The sequence below is a fragment of the Linepithema humile genome, chromosome 1 (assembly GCF_040581485.1).
Source record: "Linepithema humile isolate Giens D197 chromosome 1, Lhum_UNIL_v1.0, whole genome shotgun sequence".
Lineage (NCBI taxonomy): Eukaryota > Metazoa > Arthropoda > Insecta > Hymenoptera > Formicidae > Linepithema > Linepithema humile.
Window position 1 is genome coordinate 20,493,388 of NC_090128.1, and position 22,642 is coordinate 20,516,029.

The 22,642-nt window shown below is 40.1% G+C and overlaps 1 protein-coding gene across 1 annotated transcript in view; it reads left to right on the forward strand.

The window, feature by feature from the left end:
- The window catches only part of LOC105675641 (uncharacterized), a 237,926-nt gene that overhangs the window by 204,822 nt on the left and 10,462 nt on the right, over window positions 1-22,642 (forward strand). Inside the window, exons 2-5 of the mRNA XM_067347814.1 lie at window positions 12,987-16,912; window positions 19,477-19,602; window positions 19,941-20,051; window positions 20,702-20,888. Of these exons, the coding sequence (XP_067203915.1) occupies window positions 12,987-16,912; window positions 19,477-19,602; window positions 19,941-20,051; window positions 20,702-20,888 (4,350 nt within the window). The remainder of the gene's footprint in view (window positions 1-12,986; window positions 16,913-19,476; window positions 19,603-19,940; window positions 20,052-20,701; window positions 20,889-22,642) is intronic.

Genomic DNA, 22,642 nt, shown 5'->3' on the forward strand with positions numbered 1-22,642 from the left:
TTCGCGCGAGAAAACAGTGGGTATCGATACACGGAGGAGCCCACCGCGAGATCCTCCTGGGATAAATCGCGGGCGGCGAAGATGAATTTTCGCCCCGACGTCCCGGACGGTGGATGCGGAAATAACGCGTCAATTACCGGCCGCGGGAGAGGCGCAACACCTTAAATCACGACCGTGTACATTAATTCTGGATAGTCGCAATTTATATGATTTATATTCAATCACCCGTGCCCTCGGGCGCTCATACGTTACCGCGCGGATTTTTCACGCGGGCACGGCGCGGATTATTCGCGGCTACTTACACGCACGCGCGATTCGTTAGGCTCTGCGAGGCGGTATCGAGTTGATGTGAACACACATGAGGCAAGTGTGCGCGCGCGTGTGTACATTATAATATATATTGCCCATCTTATTTTACAGGTATAACAAGCATACTATTCTGTTGAAAGTAGGTGTAAAGCTCTGAAGGCAGTGAAAATGACGAAGGAATATAAAGTTAACCGTTTGCAAAAGTTCTTTAACTCACTGCTTGTTTCAATGCAATCGAGAAGTAATTAGCGCAGTGAGTTTATTGCTAAAACTAATTTTTACATTTATCCCAAAAATTAATACCATTTTTGCGCTTATTTTTGAAATAATGTTTTTATATAAATTTTCGTATATAAATGATAATTTTAATTTTGAATAAAAGAGATATTTTTTGATTGTTTAATACATTTTGTTCCATTTGTTAATAAAATTCGATTAAATAATGATACAGATTTTTATGAGAAAATATTTAATATTAAATGCCTGCTTTTAATAATTGCTTGTTTTTCTGCGTTTTTCTGACAGTTTCGTTTTTGCGCGTTTTAGCGATTCGTTACGCGATCTTCGCGTAAAAATCATGCTAATTTCTTCTTCCTCGATATCGCATCGAAGCGATCCAGGAAGCGTTTCGGGATACGGCCGGCTACTTTTTACGAGTGCCGATTCGACCGTCCGCGTTCCATTGTTGCCCCGAGATCTGCATACGATTTAATGGAACATCGAGAAGCTCCATTGTGCGTCTCTGGAAATCTTATGTAACGACCGGCCGCACGATAGCATCTTCAACACGTAATCGTACGCGCGAGTTTGATCCGAAAGATTCTTAAGGCACGTAATCGTCGTAATCCTCATTCCATCATAGCGAATCAATTCTTCGGTAATATTTTCCAGCGTAAAAAGATCTTCATTGATTCGTCGACCGATCGTAGAGCTCGCATCGAAAATCGATGGTTGAAAAGATTGAGGTTAATATTTCATTCAGATTCGAATAGTCGAAATGGTCCCGCAAAATGGTCTCGTTCGGTAGTTTGAGTTATTGTTCTCCCTCGTGCAATCTCCGGCCGTAATCGCAACTCCGAAAGTGCACTTGTGTGTCTTCCGCTTGGATCCGCATACGATTTAATGAAACATCGTGCGGTCGTTATGCAACCGACTGGCCGCGCTCGATACGATCTTCCGATGTACGCGTAATCGGCCGCGTGTGAGAGCTACCTGGATTAATCACGTGTGTGTTCACGCCGCAAAATGATTTATGCGAAATGCTGGGGATGGCCGTGACCCTTGAGACTTGATCGGAACGAGAGATCATAGTCCAGAAAACAGCGCGTCTGCCTCTCTTTTTTCGTCACCTTCGAATTTCGGCCGATTGCCTTTCGTTCACGCATCATCGCACGTCAAACGTGTCAATTAATCACATTTCGGCAGTCTCGTTAAATATCTTGTGTATAATTTTCTGTAGCATACTTATAGAATAATTGAAAAGATTATTTTTGAATTAAAAAAGATGGTGAATTTATATAAATACACAAAAGTATAAATAAAAATTTGTATTTAGCGAAAAATTTATGTTTTTGCTTCAACTGAAAACAGAACAGAATAAAAGTGCTTGTATAATAATTTCAGTGTCGTAATGTAACACGCGATTCCAGAAAGATTCTATTATTTAAATGAGACAGTTTCTTTTTACGCCGTTGCTAAGTGAACTTGCGGACTTGTGGCTACAGGTCAAGATTTCTCAAGAATACTCGAACGTGTTTACGATCGGTTTAACATAATCTTTGATGACGTGTTATATTTAAATTTTATCTAATTTTTGCAATACACGTTGAATATATTTTGTTTATTTTACTATAACGTTTTTTATAGTTATTAATTAGAGTTAACTATATACTCGTATTCGGAAAGTGAAATATCCACTAAGAATTATAGCGTTTAGGTTGTTGAACTGTTGATTGGATAACACACGCATAATTTGTTTCGTGACAGAATATACTTAATTTTTAAACGTTTTGACCGCGAATCTCAAACCGGTCGAAGATCATCATCGAGACGGTGATCCGTTACATAATTATCGTGGGATTATGCGTGCTCAGTGACCGGAGTGTCCTCCGTACCTCACCCTCGCTGTGGATCGTCGACGGAAACGGATGCACGCTTCACGAAAGACGAGGCAAACGACTCGTTACACTCGGCACACGCGTCTGTTTTATAATTCTGCAAAAACTCGCTACAGAAGATATACTGAATCATCGCGTCTCGAGTCTCTGAGAATCGTTGCATAATTATAAACATTGCCAACAAGGATGTAAACAAGGATGCAAACAATTTTTATCTTACAAATATTTCTCTGACAATTGAATTTATTCTAAAGTTTCAAAACATGAGTGCACATAAAATATTATTATCTTTTAGTATATTTTATAATATAATATTATATTTTAAAATATTCGAAGTTAGAACAAAACTATTTTATTCACTATTATTAAACAAAAGATCTAAATAAAATAGAATTATATTAGAAAATCAAATAAAAAACTTACAAGCTAGATGAAATTGCATAGAAAAATCATTAGAAGAACAAATTACGTTCAGAATATTATTCCAGTTATTATAATTGATGCAATTAAGATACATCGATATTATTGAGAGACATTGCTTTGATCATTGAAAAATAGCTATCGCATAGATCTTGAGAGACTTTTTTTGTAGAATAAGCAACATGGTCTTCTTATAGTAAGACGAGATCACGAAGGCTATAATTGACGAACAGCTGCTCGGCACGTGTTGTTGCGTACAAGTACACACTATCGATCGACGCAAAAGGTAATTCTGCGCGATGGCTCGTCGATCAAACTGATCCATGAATCAACCGTTTTGTCGTCGTTTCGGATGATCCCAGATACACGACCTACATGAAAAGTGCAGAGGTTATTAAACCTGTCTTTCTTGTTTATTATTAAGAAAGATAGAATTGTCCGTGAAGAAATTAAAGTCTATTTCTTTTGCTTATAACAGACGCATAAAAAAAAAAAATAATCGAGATCGCTATCGAATCTTCGCTTTGAGATCGATGCTTGTCTGGTGTTTTGATGTGCGAGCGTTAAAAATAACATTTTAACCCGGATGTGATAGTGCGATATTCATTTGATTATTATTGCGCAACTCTTTCAGATTGATGCAATTATCGGTTTTCGAAAAACAGCGTTATTATCCACCGGCAAATCGTAATTATCCAAATTTGTTAGTATAGTAATCACTGTAATAACGACAATGTGTCATTTCCAGTAACGGCGACGATAAATTATGTACGGCAGATAATTATCGTTATAATGACTGAGCGACTAGACAAACGGCAATCGTGCCGATTGTCTTTCTCGTGCCGATTCCGCCTCATTTAACTTGCGCAGAATGAGCGAGCGAATTTCGGATTGCAAACAACAAGATCGATTACGCGCGTGGCCGGCGATTTAATGAACGATCCATTACGTCGATCAAAAGCGACAATCCGTAATTATTATTGTTACAAGTGTTGTCGTTAGCGGAGAAGACAAATGTCTCGCGACAGATGAGCGACCGGATCGGCCGCTTGCCATCCGATAAAATTATTTCGGTCTCGCATCGCGAAAGAGCGTATTGTGCTCGCCGTGACTGTGTACGCCTTCACGGACCAGAAGACGACTCTCCCCAGATGATATCTGACTAGCTTTAAATAATGGGACCTTGCTACGAGTGAGTTCGACGTTCCACGTCGTGAACCTGCAATCAGTTATACTGCATTCTCGATTCGTACGAGTAATATGTTTCTGAAGATGAACAACTCCTCCCTGTGTAAAATAACAGATACTTTTCAGCTAGAAAGATGAGGAAAAGAGCGGTAAATCTATCGTATTTGACGCAGATTTATTCCTCGTTTAATTTAATTTTTTTTTAGATATTTTATGCCAATTATTAGCGATAGTTAAAATCACAGAGAATTCTATGTTACTTATTAATAATAGAAATAGTTTATAAAAGAAAGCTTATCAACTCTGATTATTTTTAACTTTCATTATTTCATGTCTTCAACGTTTTTTATTCTAAAGACATATTTATTATGTAGCGTTTGTAAAATATTTTAACAACACATTTTGCAATGGTTGTCCGCTCTTTTTATTGGTAAAAATAATACACGAAACAAGAACGATAGATGATGAAACAATAGTAAAATAGAGATAACGAAGCTTATCACTCTGTTTTGTATTAATACAACTATTATAATTATTAAATTACATAATCGCTGTGCAGAATACAAGAATATAGAATTATAATTGCACGATGTAATCAAAATTTTAAATTGTTTATTAAATATGCTTTCCAGATGCACTGTCGTCATTCATTGAAAATATTTTGTAGGAAATGAATGTGTAATTATAATCTGCAAAGTAGAAAATTTTAATAAAATATAAAAATAAAAACCAATATTATCAAGATATTATCATTATTATGAAAATATAAAAATTTTAAATAATATTTTGTATTATATTATAATTAAAATAGCAAAAACTATGAAATCACAATTCTGCAAAAAGGATGGTCAATGTCACTGTCACAGTTAATTAATACTGATTTATAATTAATACTAAATTATAATTGTATCCCTGTATTCGCCAATACCAACAGTTGTAATTTTTAACCCTAGCGTCATTTTTAAACATAAAGACAATTTTTTTTTTTTTTTTTTTTTCTTTAAGGCGAAAGTAAGATGCTTAAATGACACAAGTCATGCGTATTAATGATAAGCGTAACCTATGTTTATAACGCTAATAAGCTTACATCTAGAGAAATTTAGAGGATGTTACATCTAGAAGCTTAAATCTAGAGAATGTTATGTTTTCCTGGACAGTATCAGACCACCCGAAGTTGTACTATACATTCAATATTTATATATGTATTATATTCAATACAACTGCTCTCGAGAAACACGCGGACAATATATCTCCAATTTTACTTAGATTTTAGTCTTAATACATTTTTAATAAGTCTTAACAAGTTCTAAACCTTTTATAAGTAGTAATTTGTATTCGCAACTTTCTTCAATATAAATTTTATCAACTATTAAGTTAATTGATCGGGCTCCTTTCAAAATTATAGACATCTATCGGTTAAAACTGTAAACTGTGTATTAATCGTAAGATTTCAAAAAATTGCCTTAAACCCAACGCACTATTTAATTTTTTTTTAGATTTTTTAATATTAAATAGAGAATTAAATAGAGTGATTTATTAAAATTAAATAGAGAATTAAATAGAGTGATTTATTAAAATTAAATAGAGAAAATATTACTAATATAAGAATAAATATTAAATATTAAGAATAAGAAATGGAAGTTACTTTATTATCAAAACATGAAAATGAAATTGATTAACGCATTAAAATTAAGAATTAGGAATATAATAACGCATACTTAACATATAATCCATTGCTCCTTGTTTAAAAAGTATTGAATAAATATATGTGCAACTGTAATCTATACATCAAATATGTAATTGTTTAAAAGAATTAAAATGGAAATATCGAAATTTGTCAATAATTTCGTATTATTGTAGCTAATATCAGAAAAATAAAATTTTGCAAAACAGATAAGCAACGTCACTATTTTAGTAAGGGACTCTTTTCATTATCACAAATCTTTATAGTTTCAAATATTGCAGAATTTGCTAACTATAAGCAACACCACTTACAGACTAATATGCGTAATTTGTGTAAAGCATATTATACAATAAGTAAAATATATTGAATTAGTCTACATTGATTGTCACGTTAGTATTATTAAAGATAATAATTGGAATAGATAAATATCAAATCAATATTTATAAAATATTTAAAGTTTAGAAACAACAAAAAGTTTAGCGTTTTATAAAATTTGTATAGAAAAGGTATTTAACTGTAATAGAAATAACTTGTATTTTAAGCCGAAAATTTTTTAATTTTTTAAATACAATTTTTATAACCACTAAAATAATTAATTGTTAATCAATAGCTTCGATATTAAGCCACTTCAGTTAAGACCGTAAATCATATATCAATCATTTTAAGAGTTACTTCAATTTTTTCCGAGAAATATTTCCGATACGCATTATTCTGTGTGCTCTTAACACAAATTAAGAACGTAGACGATGAAGCAATTTATCACTGTTTTGCATTAATACAATTATCATAATTATTAAATTACATAGTCGCTAACATTATTGCGAAGGAACAAAATTTGTCAACATTGTTAATTTGAAAACCGCTCTGTCCAGCTGAAAAATAATTTTCAATTTGCAAGAGTGCTAAGGTATCGACGGTCCATTGTGTGGGAGGACGAGAGAGGCGCATCCTGCCGAGCGGTGACTAATTGTCCTCGTTCGCTATCGTTCTCATACTCGTACGAGGGTGCAACGCGTCGCAATTTGCCAGTGCATGCAAGGCATGCAGGAAGAGTGCGTGCGTACCTCGGGGCCGTGTAGATCATTGATCACGCCGGATTAAGGGGATTTGTCGTCTCGTGGTAGCGAAAGCGTGGGCGGAAAATGATCCTTTTTGTCGAGTCGTGTTCTCGCTAGAGAAGAACACACGCGGGATCGCAGGACTTCCTGCTTTTCCTTCACGACGGCCCGGCCGAGCGGTTGCAACGGTCCGCACTTTTTCCGGATTATTATCACGAATTCATTAAACCGGCGGGCTCTGATTGCCTCAAATTGCCGGAACGACAGGCGATGCCGTAAAAACAGTTACATAAGGCGCACGCGATCGCAGCGCGAATGATTCGGCTATTTGTTATGAGTGGACAACAGTGCATTCGCCACGATCTACTTCGCGCGTTCGACTAGAATTCAATCGCAATCAGGTTCCTTTCGGCTGAACTGTCCCGCTCTATTTCCTTCTACAAAAACATAAACATTTAGCGATCTCGTAAGAAAATTTTTCAATCGTATTTCTTTTCACTCGTATTGAAACTTGATGAAACAATACTATAAATTATTTAAATAAAATTTGGGCAGTGAAGCTTCATTAAATATAATTTTTACTACTTTAAAGTAATTTTATTTTTCTGTGGAGCATTTTATATAATGATTAGAATGTTTACTTATTTATTTTCTAAATAAAGAAAGCAGTCATTAAAGCATTGATGTAAGAAGTTTTTAAATTGAATTTATTGCTTAATGCAATTTAATTTAATCTAATGAAATCTTATTTTGTTTGCGCATTTTCCGCGTTTGTTCGGCTGGATCTTACGAGGTTTTCGCCTTTCATTTCCGCTTTCATTCTGCTGGTTTTCCTGATTTGCAGATCAGGTAGCATGCATACTGTTACGCTCGTTGCAGATTATTCTAGGACGATTAAGCTAGTATTATGTGAGATACGCTTTTGTAACTGCCGTTTCGCGTAACACTTGCATGTCGATGCACTGCATGCTTCGATGTATCTCGCATATTGCACCGCGATTTTCCAGTTAAATGTCGAATTGTAAAATTATATAGCGTAAAAAAATAGTATTATTAACATAAATTTTATTTAAGTCAAACAGCATAACTCTATTATAGTAATTATTATATCTAACTTTAATTCATAATGATTGATGAGGGTCAATTTTAATCGGATCACAACTTATTGGCGCGATTGGTAGGATGGCACATCGAAGTGCCATACAATCGTGATTCTGCCCTTTTCCTTTTCACATCATCGATGCGAAGGGACTAAATGCCCTCGGGTACATCGTAATATTGAGCCATTGCGCGAGTCCTCGTGACATCGAGATCATCGCCGGGGCCAAGGCTCCGTGAATAAAGCCGCAGATAATATTCATAGATATAAAGCAGCCCGGAGGACTATCTTCAACGAGGGACTAGCGCGACCTTAAAAATCCGGTCAACAAAGCGACCTCTTCGAAACGAGACATATAAATTGCGAGGGCTCAGAGAGCAGTTCTCATTGGGGAATCGCTTCTCGAAGAGAGCTAACATTAAGACCGTCTCGACCGTTCCTCGTACGCTTCTATAAATGTAAGGAATAAAATACCGCCTTAAATATTTCTTGGGATTACGGAGAAATTTTTTAAAGACATTCCAAAAGAATAATTACTATTATAATTTGTGATAAATATGTGAAATAAAAATATAGGATCTATTTAAAAATTTTTGAACATTTAGTTGACAATTATTTGCTTATCGACGAAAATATAGACAAATATAGAGCAACATTATTAAAGTACATAAAAAATTGTTACACAAATTAATATTTTTATCAAATTTGAAAGAAAAATAATCTCACGTTGAATGAAGAAAAACAACTTGGATAATATGCTATCGATTATGCGCGATTTTCTTACGTGTCTCTAAATACACACAGTTTCTACGAATCGCATCGCTTGCACGCGTGTGTAAGGCTGATTACAGGCATGAAATATTTATCGGTGTGTGTCACGCTTAGGCAAGTGGCATTATGTTTCGAAAGCGGGTGGAGAAACGGCGCGTCGCGCGGCAATATTATAGAGTATCTTAGAACGGGCGCATCGTGCTTAATGTTACATAATAGCACCGGTAATAGAGACATATTTACCATATGGACTGTCACATTGCAGGCATTATAACACTTTAAGCCGCAACTGCCAACCTTACTCCCTAACGCTAACGAGGCTGCATCTGGAGACTCGCTGCCCGTCGCGGCCTCGCCTGCAATTTCTGCGCGACGCGCTTATTAAGACTTAAATTGTCAGTTTTATTACGCGCTCAGCGTGCGTAACGGTATTTTTGCCAATCAACAGGCGTAATAAGCGAGAAGTAATAATAAACATCTGTAACGCCTATTGATAATGTGTTGAATAGCATAACATTCAGGGCCATACGGTGTGCAATTCTTGTATAACTTGAACTCAAAACGATAATTACACTTGTTACAAACGAATTGAAACGTTTAAAGTCTTTTAAATTAAGTTTGAAAGTTGTCGATAAATAATGAAGTATTGATCTTCGGTTAATTTTAAATAAATTTTACTTAATGCAGAATTTTAATCTACGATGTTTATAGTGAAAACATGTTTAATAAATTAATGAAAAAAATCGCGTGAAACATTCTCTACAAGTTATGATGACTCAGTTATAAAATACGCCGTTCTAAGAAACATTATGAATATAAGAAAATAAAGCGTACGGCTCTCTCTCTTTCTCTCTCTGTGGCGAATACGTCAATTGCTACACAGTTACTAATATTTTATCGCTTTCGCAATCGAAGCTTCGGTATTGTCTGAGTGTAACAATTACCCCTTTTCAAAGAGCATCGTTGGCGTGAGATATATTACGTGGAAGCTATTAAAAGCGCATGCACGGTGAACGCGCTCGCCGCGAATAACAAAACGAATAATAAAAAAATAAACGAAAAAAAAAGAGAAAGAACCAAACTGTATCTTACACCAAAAGTGGGACAGTGAAACGGTCCGGACCCACGCATCTCACGTCGAATCTGGAGCCGTGCTCTCGCGGTCTCCAAACCCGTGACACATCTCGCAGTCATCTCACGTGTCCGCATTGTAGTTCACTCGGGCAGCCAGCCAGCGGCCGTCAAGACCCGAGGCCAGAAACCCACGGAACAAGAACAGAAGCAGCACTGACCTTCCCCGTACACGTGTCCACATAAAATATTACGATGCGGTCACGTTCGCGACGATAATTCGCGGACGCGCGCCTACATCGCGACCGTGCCTTGTCTTTCTATCCATCTTACTCTCGCCTTTATGATGCATGTCGTAATTTTTGCGACTGTCTAATTTAAATTGGTACTGAAACGTAATTATGTTTTTATTTATTGGTCGGAAAATTGGTGCTGAATTAAATTAGATTTTTTAAGAATCATTAAATATTGGAAAAAAAGATTGAAATTTTAATATAACAGTAATAAAAATTAATATTTATTGTTTTTTTTTCTCTTTTTTTTCGTTTTTGCATTCCCTACCTTACGTTCTCTAGAAATTTGAAAATTTCGCGCAGGACAAGAAAGTTAGACAACAATTCTCGCGATTTCGAGCGAGATTAAAGTATACTGCATTATTCAGAGCTCAGTTTTGTCGAGACGCTCGTGTATATTTATAAGCGGGGCGGGTTTCACGACACGATTTGCACGTTTGGAGTATCTGCTTGGTCGAAATGCATCTCGTTTGGAGTCTGAGCAGTGTCTTGGATTGCTATATATATATATGACAGAATACTCACAGCTTTTGATAAGAAGTTGAACGGCATTTCTGCAAGAATCTTCATTTCAATACGCAGTATTATAAAACATACTTACATATTTTTATTTAAATACCTATTTTAAGAGTCACTTCTTCTTTTCTGTGATATTCTTCTTTTCGAGATTTCTCTATTATCCGAGACATTGTAATAATATCTTTACATTAAGCTTGGTCATAAATATCTGTAAATCCTTATATAGTTCTAGACCGCCGAAGCTCGCATAGTTGAGCTTCAAGTTTATAATTTCGATTCTTTTCCGAAGCCATAGAATACGTTATAACGTAGAATAACGCGTCGTTAGGCAAGAATCGTGAAAACTGAGATGGCATAGTAGTCATCGTATCTCATGGTAAACACCGAATCTACGGTGCCTCTTCGCAGGGCATTAGAATCATTCGGAAATTCACGCCGTCACAAAATAGCGCATTTAACCGCTTTAACGAGCTAACAACTTCGACTTTTACGTCGCTGTAAATTCAACTCGTTACAGCCGTATCGAGTTTTTGCCGATTCGAGGGGGCTCGCTTCGGGCGTCGGGCCCGCTTGCGTGGACAATGAGAGGATAAATTCGTGATTCGCGCGGCATCGTCTTCTCAACTCTTGCGCGCGAGCTCTTAATGATCCACCAGCGGAATATGCTTGTACGTAGAGATTATAGCGCGCGTTCTTCGGCATTTTGCAGTACGAACGAATTTTCGAAGCAAAGCGAAACGCGCAGCGCCCATTATCTGCACGATAGGCATGTCGGCGAGCGTTATTTTGCCATGAGAAAACCACGAAGAGGAATCTTTGAGTGTAAGCGCGGTAAGAGAAAAATTCGCGCGAGTACTGAGCTGCTCAAAGGAAGAATGTTGCGGATGTATAACTGCATTAACATTTTTTTTATTACTTTTAGTTTATAAGGAATTCGTGGCAAAAAATAAGTAATTTTTGTCAAAATTTTAATTATTCTAATATTGAAAAATAACATTACATGTTTTAACATTGGAATGTTTGTAACAAGTTTAAGTTGGTGTAGCGCGATATTTCGATTCTTGAATGAATTTGAGCGAGATGAATTCGTGGTTCAGATCGTTTTTTTTTCTTTTTTTTTTTTTACAATCGTGACGGTCGATTATTGCTGGAACGCTTGGTGGGGCACCGTGAAAGGTAACGGTAATCCGGACCTCTCGTATCCCAAACCCACTCGGCCATCCGCGATCTTGAAGAGCACCGTTACACAAAGAGCTCCTCTCCGCGAGAATTTTTTTTGTTTCGCACGTCGCACGCGCCGTGAATATAATTGTAAACTTAATTGCGTTTGTGTTGTCCGGCGCAAAGGGAGAAGGCTTATCTTCTTCCGGTTTTCACCGTGGCGCTATGATGAATGATGGTTGCGAACGGCGATTCGCATTAATTCGTTTGTAGAAAATTCCGTCGTTGGAACTGTGCCGGAACGAACCGGAACTATAATTGAGCGTATTACGCGCGGTGTCATTGTTCCATATTCAATTAGCATTTAGAAACTGCGCATTATTTATACTTTGCTAAGACGTATTTTTTTAATCTAACAACATGTACCGTGACGGTAATAGTAAAGTACAATTATCACAAACGACGTATAAAAACTAATTGTACACGGAGAAAATTTTATATAAAAAATTATTATGTACGGTAGTAGCCGCGGACTATGAAGGAATTATAAAAATTTTTACTATGTTTTTCACGTGAAACATAGTAAAAATTTTCGGTCCGCGATTAATGCCGTACATAGTAATTTTTGATATAAAATTTTCTCCGTCTAATTATTTATATAAAATTTTTATTTTAGTTTCAAATATTAAAAATAATTTTTCGATAAATATTTTAAATTTAAAATTTTCAAATGGGATAAATAATTATTAAATTACAAAAATCAAAGCAAAAGAAAGTTATTAAGAACCCGAGCTGAATTTGATTGTTTGAATTTCTACTATATATTCACATATGTGTACATACGTTTCGGCTCATTGGTTTTGGCCTTCATGTGTACAAATACAAACTATAAAAACATACCATCAACAATAACGCACGCACGCAAATCGCAAAAGAAGAATGTTTTCTTAACAGAAACAGAATAAATAATTATTTCGCGTGACAATTTTAAGATAATTATTTTAAATTCAAAATTTTTGAATGGAATAAATAATTATTCCCCTTGAAACTTTTAATTAGGATAAATATTTTTAATTAAAAATTTTTGGACGGAATAAATATTAATTGTCCCGTTTGTAAATTTTGATTTTATAAAATGCTCTTTTGCGAAGTATCAATCAAGATAAATCAAAATAAAATTCAACAATTTGTACTTACTTATATTAATATTTATTATATTTTTAATAAATTTGTTCCAAGCAATTAAAGTTGTTAACAACGTCAGATATCTGTCAACGATTTCATTTTTGTTTGCAGATGCATCGGCCGCAGATCATCGTCAAGGACGGAAATCTCTGCAGACAGAATCTCCATCATCGAAAGCCAAACGTGAGCAGATGCTACGCAACATCCTCGCTGCCAGGAGGCGACAGATCCTGAGCCAACGTTCGCACGATCCACCTCGGCTTCTTTCGAGTCGTACGCCGCGACCTGGTGACACCACCTCGAAAGATCCTCTGGACATTCTTGAGAGCCAAGAGACCAGGCACAACATTTATGTCACTAGTGCGCGAACGGAATCGTTAATAAAAGAAGAAACTTCGCAATCGTCGAGGAAATCTGTCGAAAAAGTCGCATCGATCGACCTCGATTCGACGGAATTAGAGATCAAACTGCAAACTCCAAAGTCGCCTAAGGAAGAAACTCCGTCGACGTCGGAGAAGTACGAAAGTTTCTCTTCTATGTCCTCGTCTTTGATCGCTCCAATACTAACTATGTCTACGAATCAAAAATCGGGGGACGCGGAAACGCGCAAGAAGAACACCGTCTCGATGCCGGAGTCGTTGTACAATCATTTCCGGCCGGTGGAGAGCAACATTCCGGTGGAGGATATGTCGCAGTTCTTATACTTCGGCCAGAAGCTCCAGCCGGATGCGCAGAACGTCACCAGCAGCGGCAGCAACAACAATTCCGTAGAAACGACATCGACGGTGCCGACTTCCTCGCGCAGGAGATATTCCACGAAGCGATTCAGCGCGACGATAGCCGCGCCGATGGAGGAGATCGTGAACGACGAGATGAACATTGCGCTGGAACGCCGGACGGTCGAGAAGAATCAAGTGTTGAGGATCAAGAACACGTTCAGGAGCTCGGGTAGCGGTCTGTACTCCCGGAAGTCGCGACCTACAGCGGACGTCGTGTCCAACATCATTCCGGGCAACGAGTCGAGCCTGGTCGGCAGCGGCAGCGAGATGAACGCGGTGGACGACAAATTCCGCCGTGACGACCCGTCCGCTCACGCGGATACCAAGACGCGAGAGGGAGGAACCGCTACCCACGTCGTCGAAGCGGGCACAACGACCCAGATACCGCGGCAGCGCGATGACGAGGCTGAAACGAGCGTTGCGGAGAGTGAAATCAGCGTGAAATTCACGAACGAGACCGTCGCAGCCTCAAACGGGGTCGCCGAAAATCTAAAAACAAACGATTTCGAGAAAGACGACGAGAAGGAGGTCACCACAGTGAAGGCGGAAGCGAAGAAGGCGGAAGAAACGGAGGGCATGCTAACGGCTGTCGAGAAGACAACTTCGACGTCGCCGAAATCCAAGTCTCGCGAGAGCGTCGAGACGTCGCGGGCGGCGGAGTCGTCGACGCTGCGAATCGTGGTGCCGGACGACAGTCTCGCGAGCTTCGCGATTGAGAACGAGCGGACGCATCGGAATACCGTTAAGCAGCAGCCGGTCGAAGATCCTGTCGCGGATCGACCGGTTCGCGTGTCAGCCGGCGACGATGTCGCCCCGAAATCACTGCCGCTGTCGGCAGCGTCGTCATCGGCGACGAAGGAGCCATCCGTACCTGTTGCCGCCGTTGACTCGGATCAACAGCAGCAGCAGCCGCCGCCGCAACAGCAACAGCAGCATCCGCAGCAACACGTGTACGCTTACACGATAACGAACGTGACGCGATTGTTGCGCAACTACACCGGACCTGGGTTAAGCGACGAGGAAGGGCGAGGAGGAGGAGGAGGAGGTGGAGGAGGAGGAGGAGGAGGAAGAGGAGATGGTGCTGCTGGTAGCGGTGCCGAGATAACGAGCGTTGGACCGTCGCGGCAGCAGCAGCAGGAGCGACCGCCGCCGCCGCCGCAGTCTTCTCCTCTTCTGCTTCCTCGTGCCAGTATAGAGCCGGCGCGAGCGTCGGCGGGACTCAGTGCCGGCGCGACCGTCGAGCCAGCCGCAGCTGCTGGAACGTCGTCCAGTGCTGTTGTCGGCGGCCTGGTGGGGGAACGACCGAGGAAAGTCGTCCCGCAGCAGCAGCAGCAGCAACAACGCGCGACCAGCCAACGGCCGATCGCGACCTGGTCCACACCGCAGCCGACCGCGACAGCGGAAGACGATAACGCTACTTTGCCGACGAGGTCCGTCAAATTGCCGGAGACCGGAAGCAGGGGATCGGTCAGGTGGAACCACACGAAATCGCAGACCAGCGAGCAGGAGGGTGCTGACGATCGCAGGTTCCTCAGGAAGAGCGCGAGCGCGGTGCTGAATCAGAGATCAAACGTCAACGACGAACCCTCGTCTCTGGCGACGAATAAACGTCGCAGGGTGCTGGCTTCTCATAGCGGGCTGTCGTCTTCCAATTCTAATAGCAGGAGGGTGAAGTCCGGCGATCGAGAGAAAGTCGACGGTGCTAAGGACAAATTAGTAGCGAACGATCGATCATCGAACGGGACGGTCGCGAGACGCGGGAAAGGCGTGGACGACGATGAAGTGCCGAGCATCGGTTCTCTTCGGGAAGTCGCGCGTGCCAGCGGGGTGAACGAAGTGCCGGGTGACAGCAGTCCGTCGGAGACCAACGTCATGGGGAATTTGAATCGAAATTCGAGCGCGATCGACGAGACGATAGACGCGACCGATCCGTCGATTGCCGTCGATGCGGCGATGACAACCGACGCGGAGAAGTCCGACGTTCTTGCGGAAAAGATGATTACCGCGCCGAGTGTGAACGATTGGGACAATATTGAAGGCGATGCTGAAGATGCTCAAGGTCTCGTGATGTCGGGCAAAACGAGTGACGCGAATGCGACGGCAGATAGCGTCGTCGCGACGACCGTGACAGTGACCGAGCGGGTCGACGAAACAGTCGCGACGACAATTACGACAACAACAACGACGACAACGACGACGCCAACGCCGACACCGCCGGCGCCAGTTTTCCCGGTCACGCCTCGAATATTGACAGAAGTGGAAAAAGCTGCCGTCGCTCCGGAAACTTTCACTTCGAGGCCGTCGGACGCCGCGAAGGCGCCAGAAGTGAGTAATCTGGATCCCTCAGAGATCCAAAAGAGGTACCGAGCTAAGGATGCGACGACAACGACGACGACGACGACGACGACGACGACGACGATTCCACCGATACAGAATAACACTCGTCTTTCGAACGGTACCTTGAACAGAAAACCGGAAATGCCCACTTTGTCGACGTCTACGGTAATGGAGAACGGAAAACGCGTATCCGGCGAAAGATCGCCGGAAGTCCGAGCTCGTAATTTGTCAGACAAATCGAAGGACAAGGACGACGTGCTGCCGATCATGCATCTGTACAACACGTCGGATATTTTCAACGGTAGCGGGCCGATGGACGGGTTCGCCCGCGGCACGGAACAACCGCGGGTGGTGCTTCCGGTGGAAACTGAGTCGCGGAACGAAGAGACTCCTGTGACAACGGCGACAACAACGACGACAACGGAGAAGACGCCTGAGCCGCCAGTAACAATCACCAGCCCGACGGAAATCGGCGCGAGTGCATCGACCACCGTTCCTATTCTCAAAGTCAAGGAACCTACCGCGACACCGAGTTCCCGGAAGGATAAACACGAGGAAAATCGCAACTCTCAGGACACCACTGCCTCTCCGGTGTCCAAAGGATCCTCCTTTGCGCCCGCCGCCAACAGAACGAGGTACAGGCCCGCTTATCACTACTCGATCCCGCCGGAATACAACGGCACAATGTACCACCCCGGCGGGCTCAACAGGACTTTCTTCGAGGCCGACGGGCCCGTCGCGGTGAGCCCGCGGGAGTCGATGAACATCAGTGAGGTGATATCGAAGCGGCACGACGGTGACGTGATTGCCACCCAGGAAACGGTTGCCGTGGTCAGCTACATCCTGGCCACTCTCGTTGTCTTTCCCATCGCCGTCGGCGTCGGGCTCATTCTCAGAAGACTGATACTTAGGAATCGTAAGGTGAGTTCGAGGTTTTCAGGTCGCGCGCGAGCGAGCGACTTTAACTCAGACCGGGATTAGAAAGTATTCGCAAATCGCCGCCGCCGCCGCCGCGCTCTGGACTGATTCGCGCCGCTGCTTGATATTTCGTCTTTCTCTTTCGGAGTTAGCATAGCAATCGAGAACTCGCGGGCACGATCTGATTTCGCTGTTAAATGAAGGGTTTCGATGTGCAAAACGCACATTCCTCAAACGTTTTTCGAAAGCCGAGAATGCGAATTGAGTGGGATGTTTGAAAGAAAAGGTTCAAGAACAAAAATTCAAGTTTATTAAGATTAATAAATAAACATTGAAATTCTTTGATCGATGATTATAAATAAATCAGAAAAACAGTTTTATTTCTTTAAAGAATTTTCTTCCAATATAACTCGTGAAATATTTAATTAGAGAGTAAAATTGCTCTCGAATAATCGGTCGAAATTATCGAACGAGCGAAAGAAACAGCCGAAAAGCGACGAAGAAGTGCAGCGCGTAACTTCATTTTTAATTGACGCACCTCGGAGTGCTGAGGCACAAATCGGCGTTCATACAGTAGTGTACTTATATACCGTTACTGGCACGGCTAGGATTATCATCTCGCATTTATCATACGGTCATTAACCGACAGCATTCGTTATCTCGCGGGCTCCGAACATGAGAATTACGCCAACATTTTGATAATTAGCGTGACAGCACACCGCCGTTGCTGACGACGGCTGAATCGCCATCGTTATGGATCATTAGTCGTCATTAGCCGATATCGTAAAGTACAATCTCAAAGGGCCGCGCTGTTAAAGCTGACTTTAATTCACGGTAAGAAATACGTGTAACGAGCAACGAGATATATATATATATTAAATTTAATAAAGATATATATTTGACCGAATACATCGTTGCGTTTACAATTAACGAAGCATATTCTCACAAATTCCACGCTATATTATCACGGCCGTGACATCGTGAATAAATATCAAACGCGGTCATCGAGTAATTTCTTCGCGAAGGCTGGCTCCGCGATGATTCACGAAATAGTTAACACTCTCCCCCCTGGTCGGCAATTACTACAAGTTCATTGTATGCAGAATAATCTTGGGATCTCGATGATGTCGTTGAGCGAGGAATCATTGACAGAGTGCGCCGAGTGATGAGAAAATAAATGTGCCGTTGGATAATACGAAAATTGTTCGACTCATTGTCTTTCATGATTCTTTTTCCGCGGAATTTTCTTCGCCGACGAGAAGATAGCATCGAAGAACGAAAATCTTCTCATGTCGGAAAATGAGAATATCTGTGTCGGAATGTACTTATTATTAATTACATTTCGTACATTTATAATTTATTTTGCGTATTGTTAGCGAGCTCATATTTTATACGTCTTATTTTTCTCTTTCTTATAACATTTAAAAGAATTACATACTTTTTTTGTAAAAAACTGTTAATATTATTATATTCTTAAATTAAAAAAATTGATTTTTTTATCTTACTGGTGTTTATAACCTTTTGGCGTCAGGATCAAGAGTGGAAAGAACTGTATAGGCTGCAAAATTTCCGGAAATGACATAAGCGAAATTCTTTCACGCCCGAGACATTCATAAATAATAACGCGAACATAAATTTAAATTTAACCCGACAGTCATGGAAATAAATCTGAATGGCGGTACAAAGGTTCGCGTGGACGGTAAAAAAAAAAGGAGTATACAAATGGAGGAAGGGAAGAGGGACGGGTACAAGGGCCAAATAAATAGGCGGGCCCGCTTTCGGGATACGCTCGCAGCCTGACGCTAAATTCGGGCGCTGTGTTCGAGATTGAAATTTTACGTTGACGGGCAAACTGATCCGCTTGCCAACGATTCTCATATAACACAAGCGATTCTTCGCTGTAAGTGTTTTTCTTCGAAACTTGTGCATGATATTGCGTCGTGCAAATATAGCAGTAAAAACATCGCGGGGTTTTATTTCGTTTCGTATCGAATGCGCTTTCGAAGCGATTTTGCTTCTTGGTAATAAATCAGACTCGTGTAATCACACGCGTTATGCTTCCGATAATTCTCGAGCGATATCGACGAATAGCGTCACGAAGCGAGCAATAATAATTTAAATGAACAATGTTCAGTATTCGCGTCAGCTATTTGCAATTTCTGATATTAATCGAGACAATCACTATCCAACAATTAAAAGAGATCCTTTATTTTAATACTGAACAAAAAATAAATTCAAAATTTTTTTCTATTTTTTATTAATTTTGTCTGCAAAAATTGTGTACATTCGATCGTTATTTTCGGACGTCATTTGCATACATCTTATCGCCGTCGCGCCATAAAAAAATCAATGTCGTATTTTTGCATGGTCATAGCACGTACATCAAATTTTATTTTTCTCGCAATATTACTTGTGGAAATATGCTTCAGGCAACTAAATCCATCTTCACTATCATTATGTTTTCCAATTAAACGGGAGTGACGACCGATTTGCGCGACTCCCTGACGAGCGCGTGCGGCGTGCTGCATGCAGCATTGCACTTGCTTGACGTTGATTTGTTTATGCAGGTGCTCGAAGAGTCGGACACGTCATCGGAGATAAGCTGCAGGAAGGACGCTCTTAATCTCGAAAACGGCGATTTCAAGACCTCCATCGAAAAGGCGATCACGAAGCTACCGAGGATACAACACTTGGTAAGAAATTAATTTTCCATAAATATCTATTGTACAAATTATTAACATCCACTGTGACTGTGTCATTTAATAATTTTTCCAAGTATTTAGATATAGCTTAGGTATTATATAACAAATAAATTGTTGCACCATATTATTCGCGTAGGAAAATTACGAGAATACGTCAATGGAAAATCTCGGAAGTTCATTTTCTAGCGTAGAGGAAATGTTACGTCAGCAATAGACACGAGCCTAATGAATTCTAATAACGCGTCGGACGTTCACTTCCCTATATATCAATTAGCTACTATTCTTGGACAAACTGCAACTTAACACTTTCGTCTCGTTTCTTTGCGCAGTGTCACGAAGCTGAGAAGCCGCCGCCTCCGCCGTCCCAGGAATCCAGATGGGAGTTTCCTAGAGATAAGCTTAGATTACAGACAGTCCTTGGGCAAGGAAACTTCGGCCAGGTGAGGAGGCATTATTTTCTGCGGCATTCTTCTAAAAAAATAAGTCTGTAATTTGCGACTGTCGGACGGGATTTCATAAGATACCTGAAATTCACGCGGAAATATAATCTTCGCGACGAATTCAGCGGCTTCTCCTCTCAGTTTTTATGCTGAAGTGATTTTGCTTGCAAAATTCCATGCGCATTCATGTCTAATAGCGGCTTACGCTATGTGCGATTCAACCGTTATATTCATAAGACACGATAATGGGTAGTTAGTATAATGTTGCTATAATCGAATTGATTATGTAAAATAGATTGTGGGAAAACTTGGGGAACGTATAATCTATCTATCGCGATATTCTTTTCTAATAAATCAATGATAGAAACGAATAGTTGGTGCAATCTCTTCTCATCGCGGAATGATTGTGTATTACGGCGATAAGTATCGCTAATAATACAAAATAAACGCAAGAATTATATATTGATTTTTTAAAATGATAAATTGATACCATTTATAGATGATTAGTATTATTTAAATTTATTGCGTTCAAGATAAAAATTTTAAACGTTTTTTTAAAATTAGATCAGAAATATAAGTTAAAATTTGAAGAGGACTAAAGTCTATCTTAAATATTAGTAAACATTTAAAATGAGATTGTGAATTATTAGGTGTGGAAGGCCGAAGCTGACGACTTGACAGGTCATCAAGGCACGACTCGGTTAGTAGCAGTGAAAACGGTCAAGGAAGGCGCTTCCGATCGAGAAAAAGAAGACTTGGATCGAGAGCTCGAAATCATGAAGCAATTGGGCAGTCATCCGAACGTCGTGACACTTTTGGGCTGCTGCACCGAAGAAGGTAAGTTTCAGACAACATTTATTTGTAACATAAACTTTAAACGATATAAAAGATAAAAATTTTTATAAATTAATATTCAAGAAATAAAAAATACAATATAATTGCTCAATCAATTTAATTTAGTAGCCTATTTAATTTTATCTCAATTAGCTTTTACAAATTCGTTTAGCTTTATTTGTAGTTAATCCGAAATGAGAATAAAAGCAACGACTGACAATCTAATAGCAACTTTTTTTTCAAGTATTATTATTCGAAACGTGATATCCATCATTACACCGACATTTTTCAATTAAAGTAAAATTACTTTGTAACGTTACAAAGTATTGCTTCCACCTCGATTGCCATTGCACGAAGCGCATTCGTCCGTACGGGATATAATTAACCGAGAACAGAGATATACCATATGGCATCGACATGTACCGACACGTACCGGCGCGACACGCACATCGTGCAATTTCCCGCGGAAACGCATCCGCGCGCGTTCTCCACCTCGATTTGCATCGAGGAGGTAATCGGCGCTGCACCTGCAGCCGCAAATCGCAACTGTACTCGATGAATCTTTCTCATTACCGTCACTTATCTTCGACCTTGCGTGTTGCCACTCGCGCTTGAGCCTTGACAGCATAAACTTTATAAAAACTAATGGCGTTTTAACTGCCGACACTTCGACTCGTAGAATGCGCGGATCGCTGGTATATGGTAATTAAGTAATCAAGTCCTGCACACCGGAGAGAGGGAGAGATAGAACCGCGGTCGGACGTGACTTCTTTAATCGGCACGCCGTCGCCGCCGCCGCCGCGATGCGTTCACGATGCTGGTCATTCTTGCAATTCAATCGAAATTCATGTGATGAACGGCGAATTAGGGATCTAGTGAATTATTTAAGTTTTTGCAAACGGCACGTTTCGATATAATTAAATAATCTGAAATAAAACAATCTCGATCACGTTTGCGTCTGATTTAATCAATTGCAATTTTTTAGACAGGCCGAAGACGTGCTATAAACGTCACGAAAAAAATTTATCGTTTCTTTAAACTGCATGTTTACGTCGAAAATTCACAATTTGCATGTATGAGATGCGTTTTCTTGTTGTTGAATGATTCGTATATGTTTAAACCACTGCGTAAGAAGATAGTTCCATGAAAACGGTCCGTTTTTGAAAACGTTTGTCTTATAATTGTGTTCACTGAAACGATAAATGAGATGGTAATTGTGATAATTACGTGTGAATTGCTTTGTTTTGCACAGAAAGATTTATTTGTATTATCTATGTACAACGTAATAGATAACTACAGTTAACTTCATAACTCTTGTCGGCTGCAAATTAAATCCGTGTAATCAATCTACCAATGTTTTTCTCGTACTGGCACTTCGGCATTAGGTTTTATGGACACAAGTGCGACATGTGAATAAACAAATTATTAACAGTTTTCAATCAGAATCAATTTTCTTATTGACACGACGCAGTCGTTTTTCCTCGCAAATCTCGTAAGATTGCTTAGAAATATCGATGATCGCATTAATTTGCAAACAAAAAGATTGATGTATATTTCTCGGTAATTTCATCATGATTGATTAAAAGGCGCAACATCCTGCTTCCATAAAGCCCGACCGAATAATCGAAGGTTTTTGATGTGCCGGGATTTTATTATCGAAAGCAAGTGCGCAACGAATTGGTAAATAATTTTCATGCGAATAACTGCATCGGTAAATTACTCTTTCTGAAGATTGATCTTACGAAAAATTGCGAGAA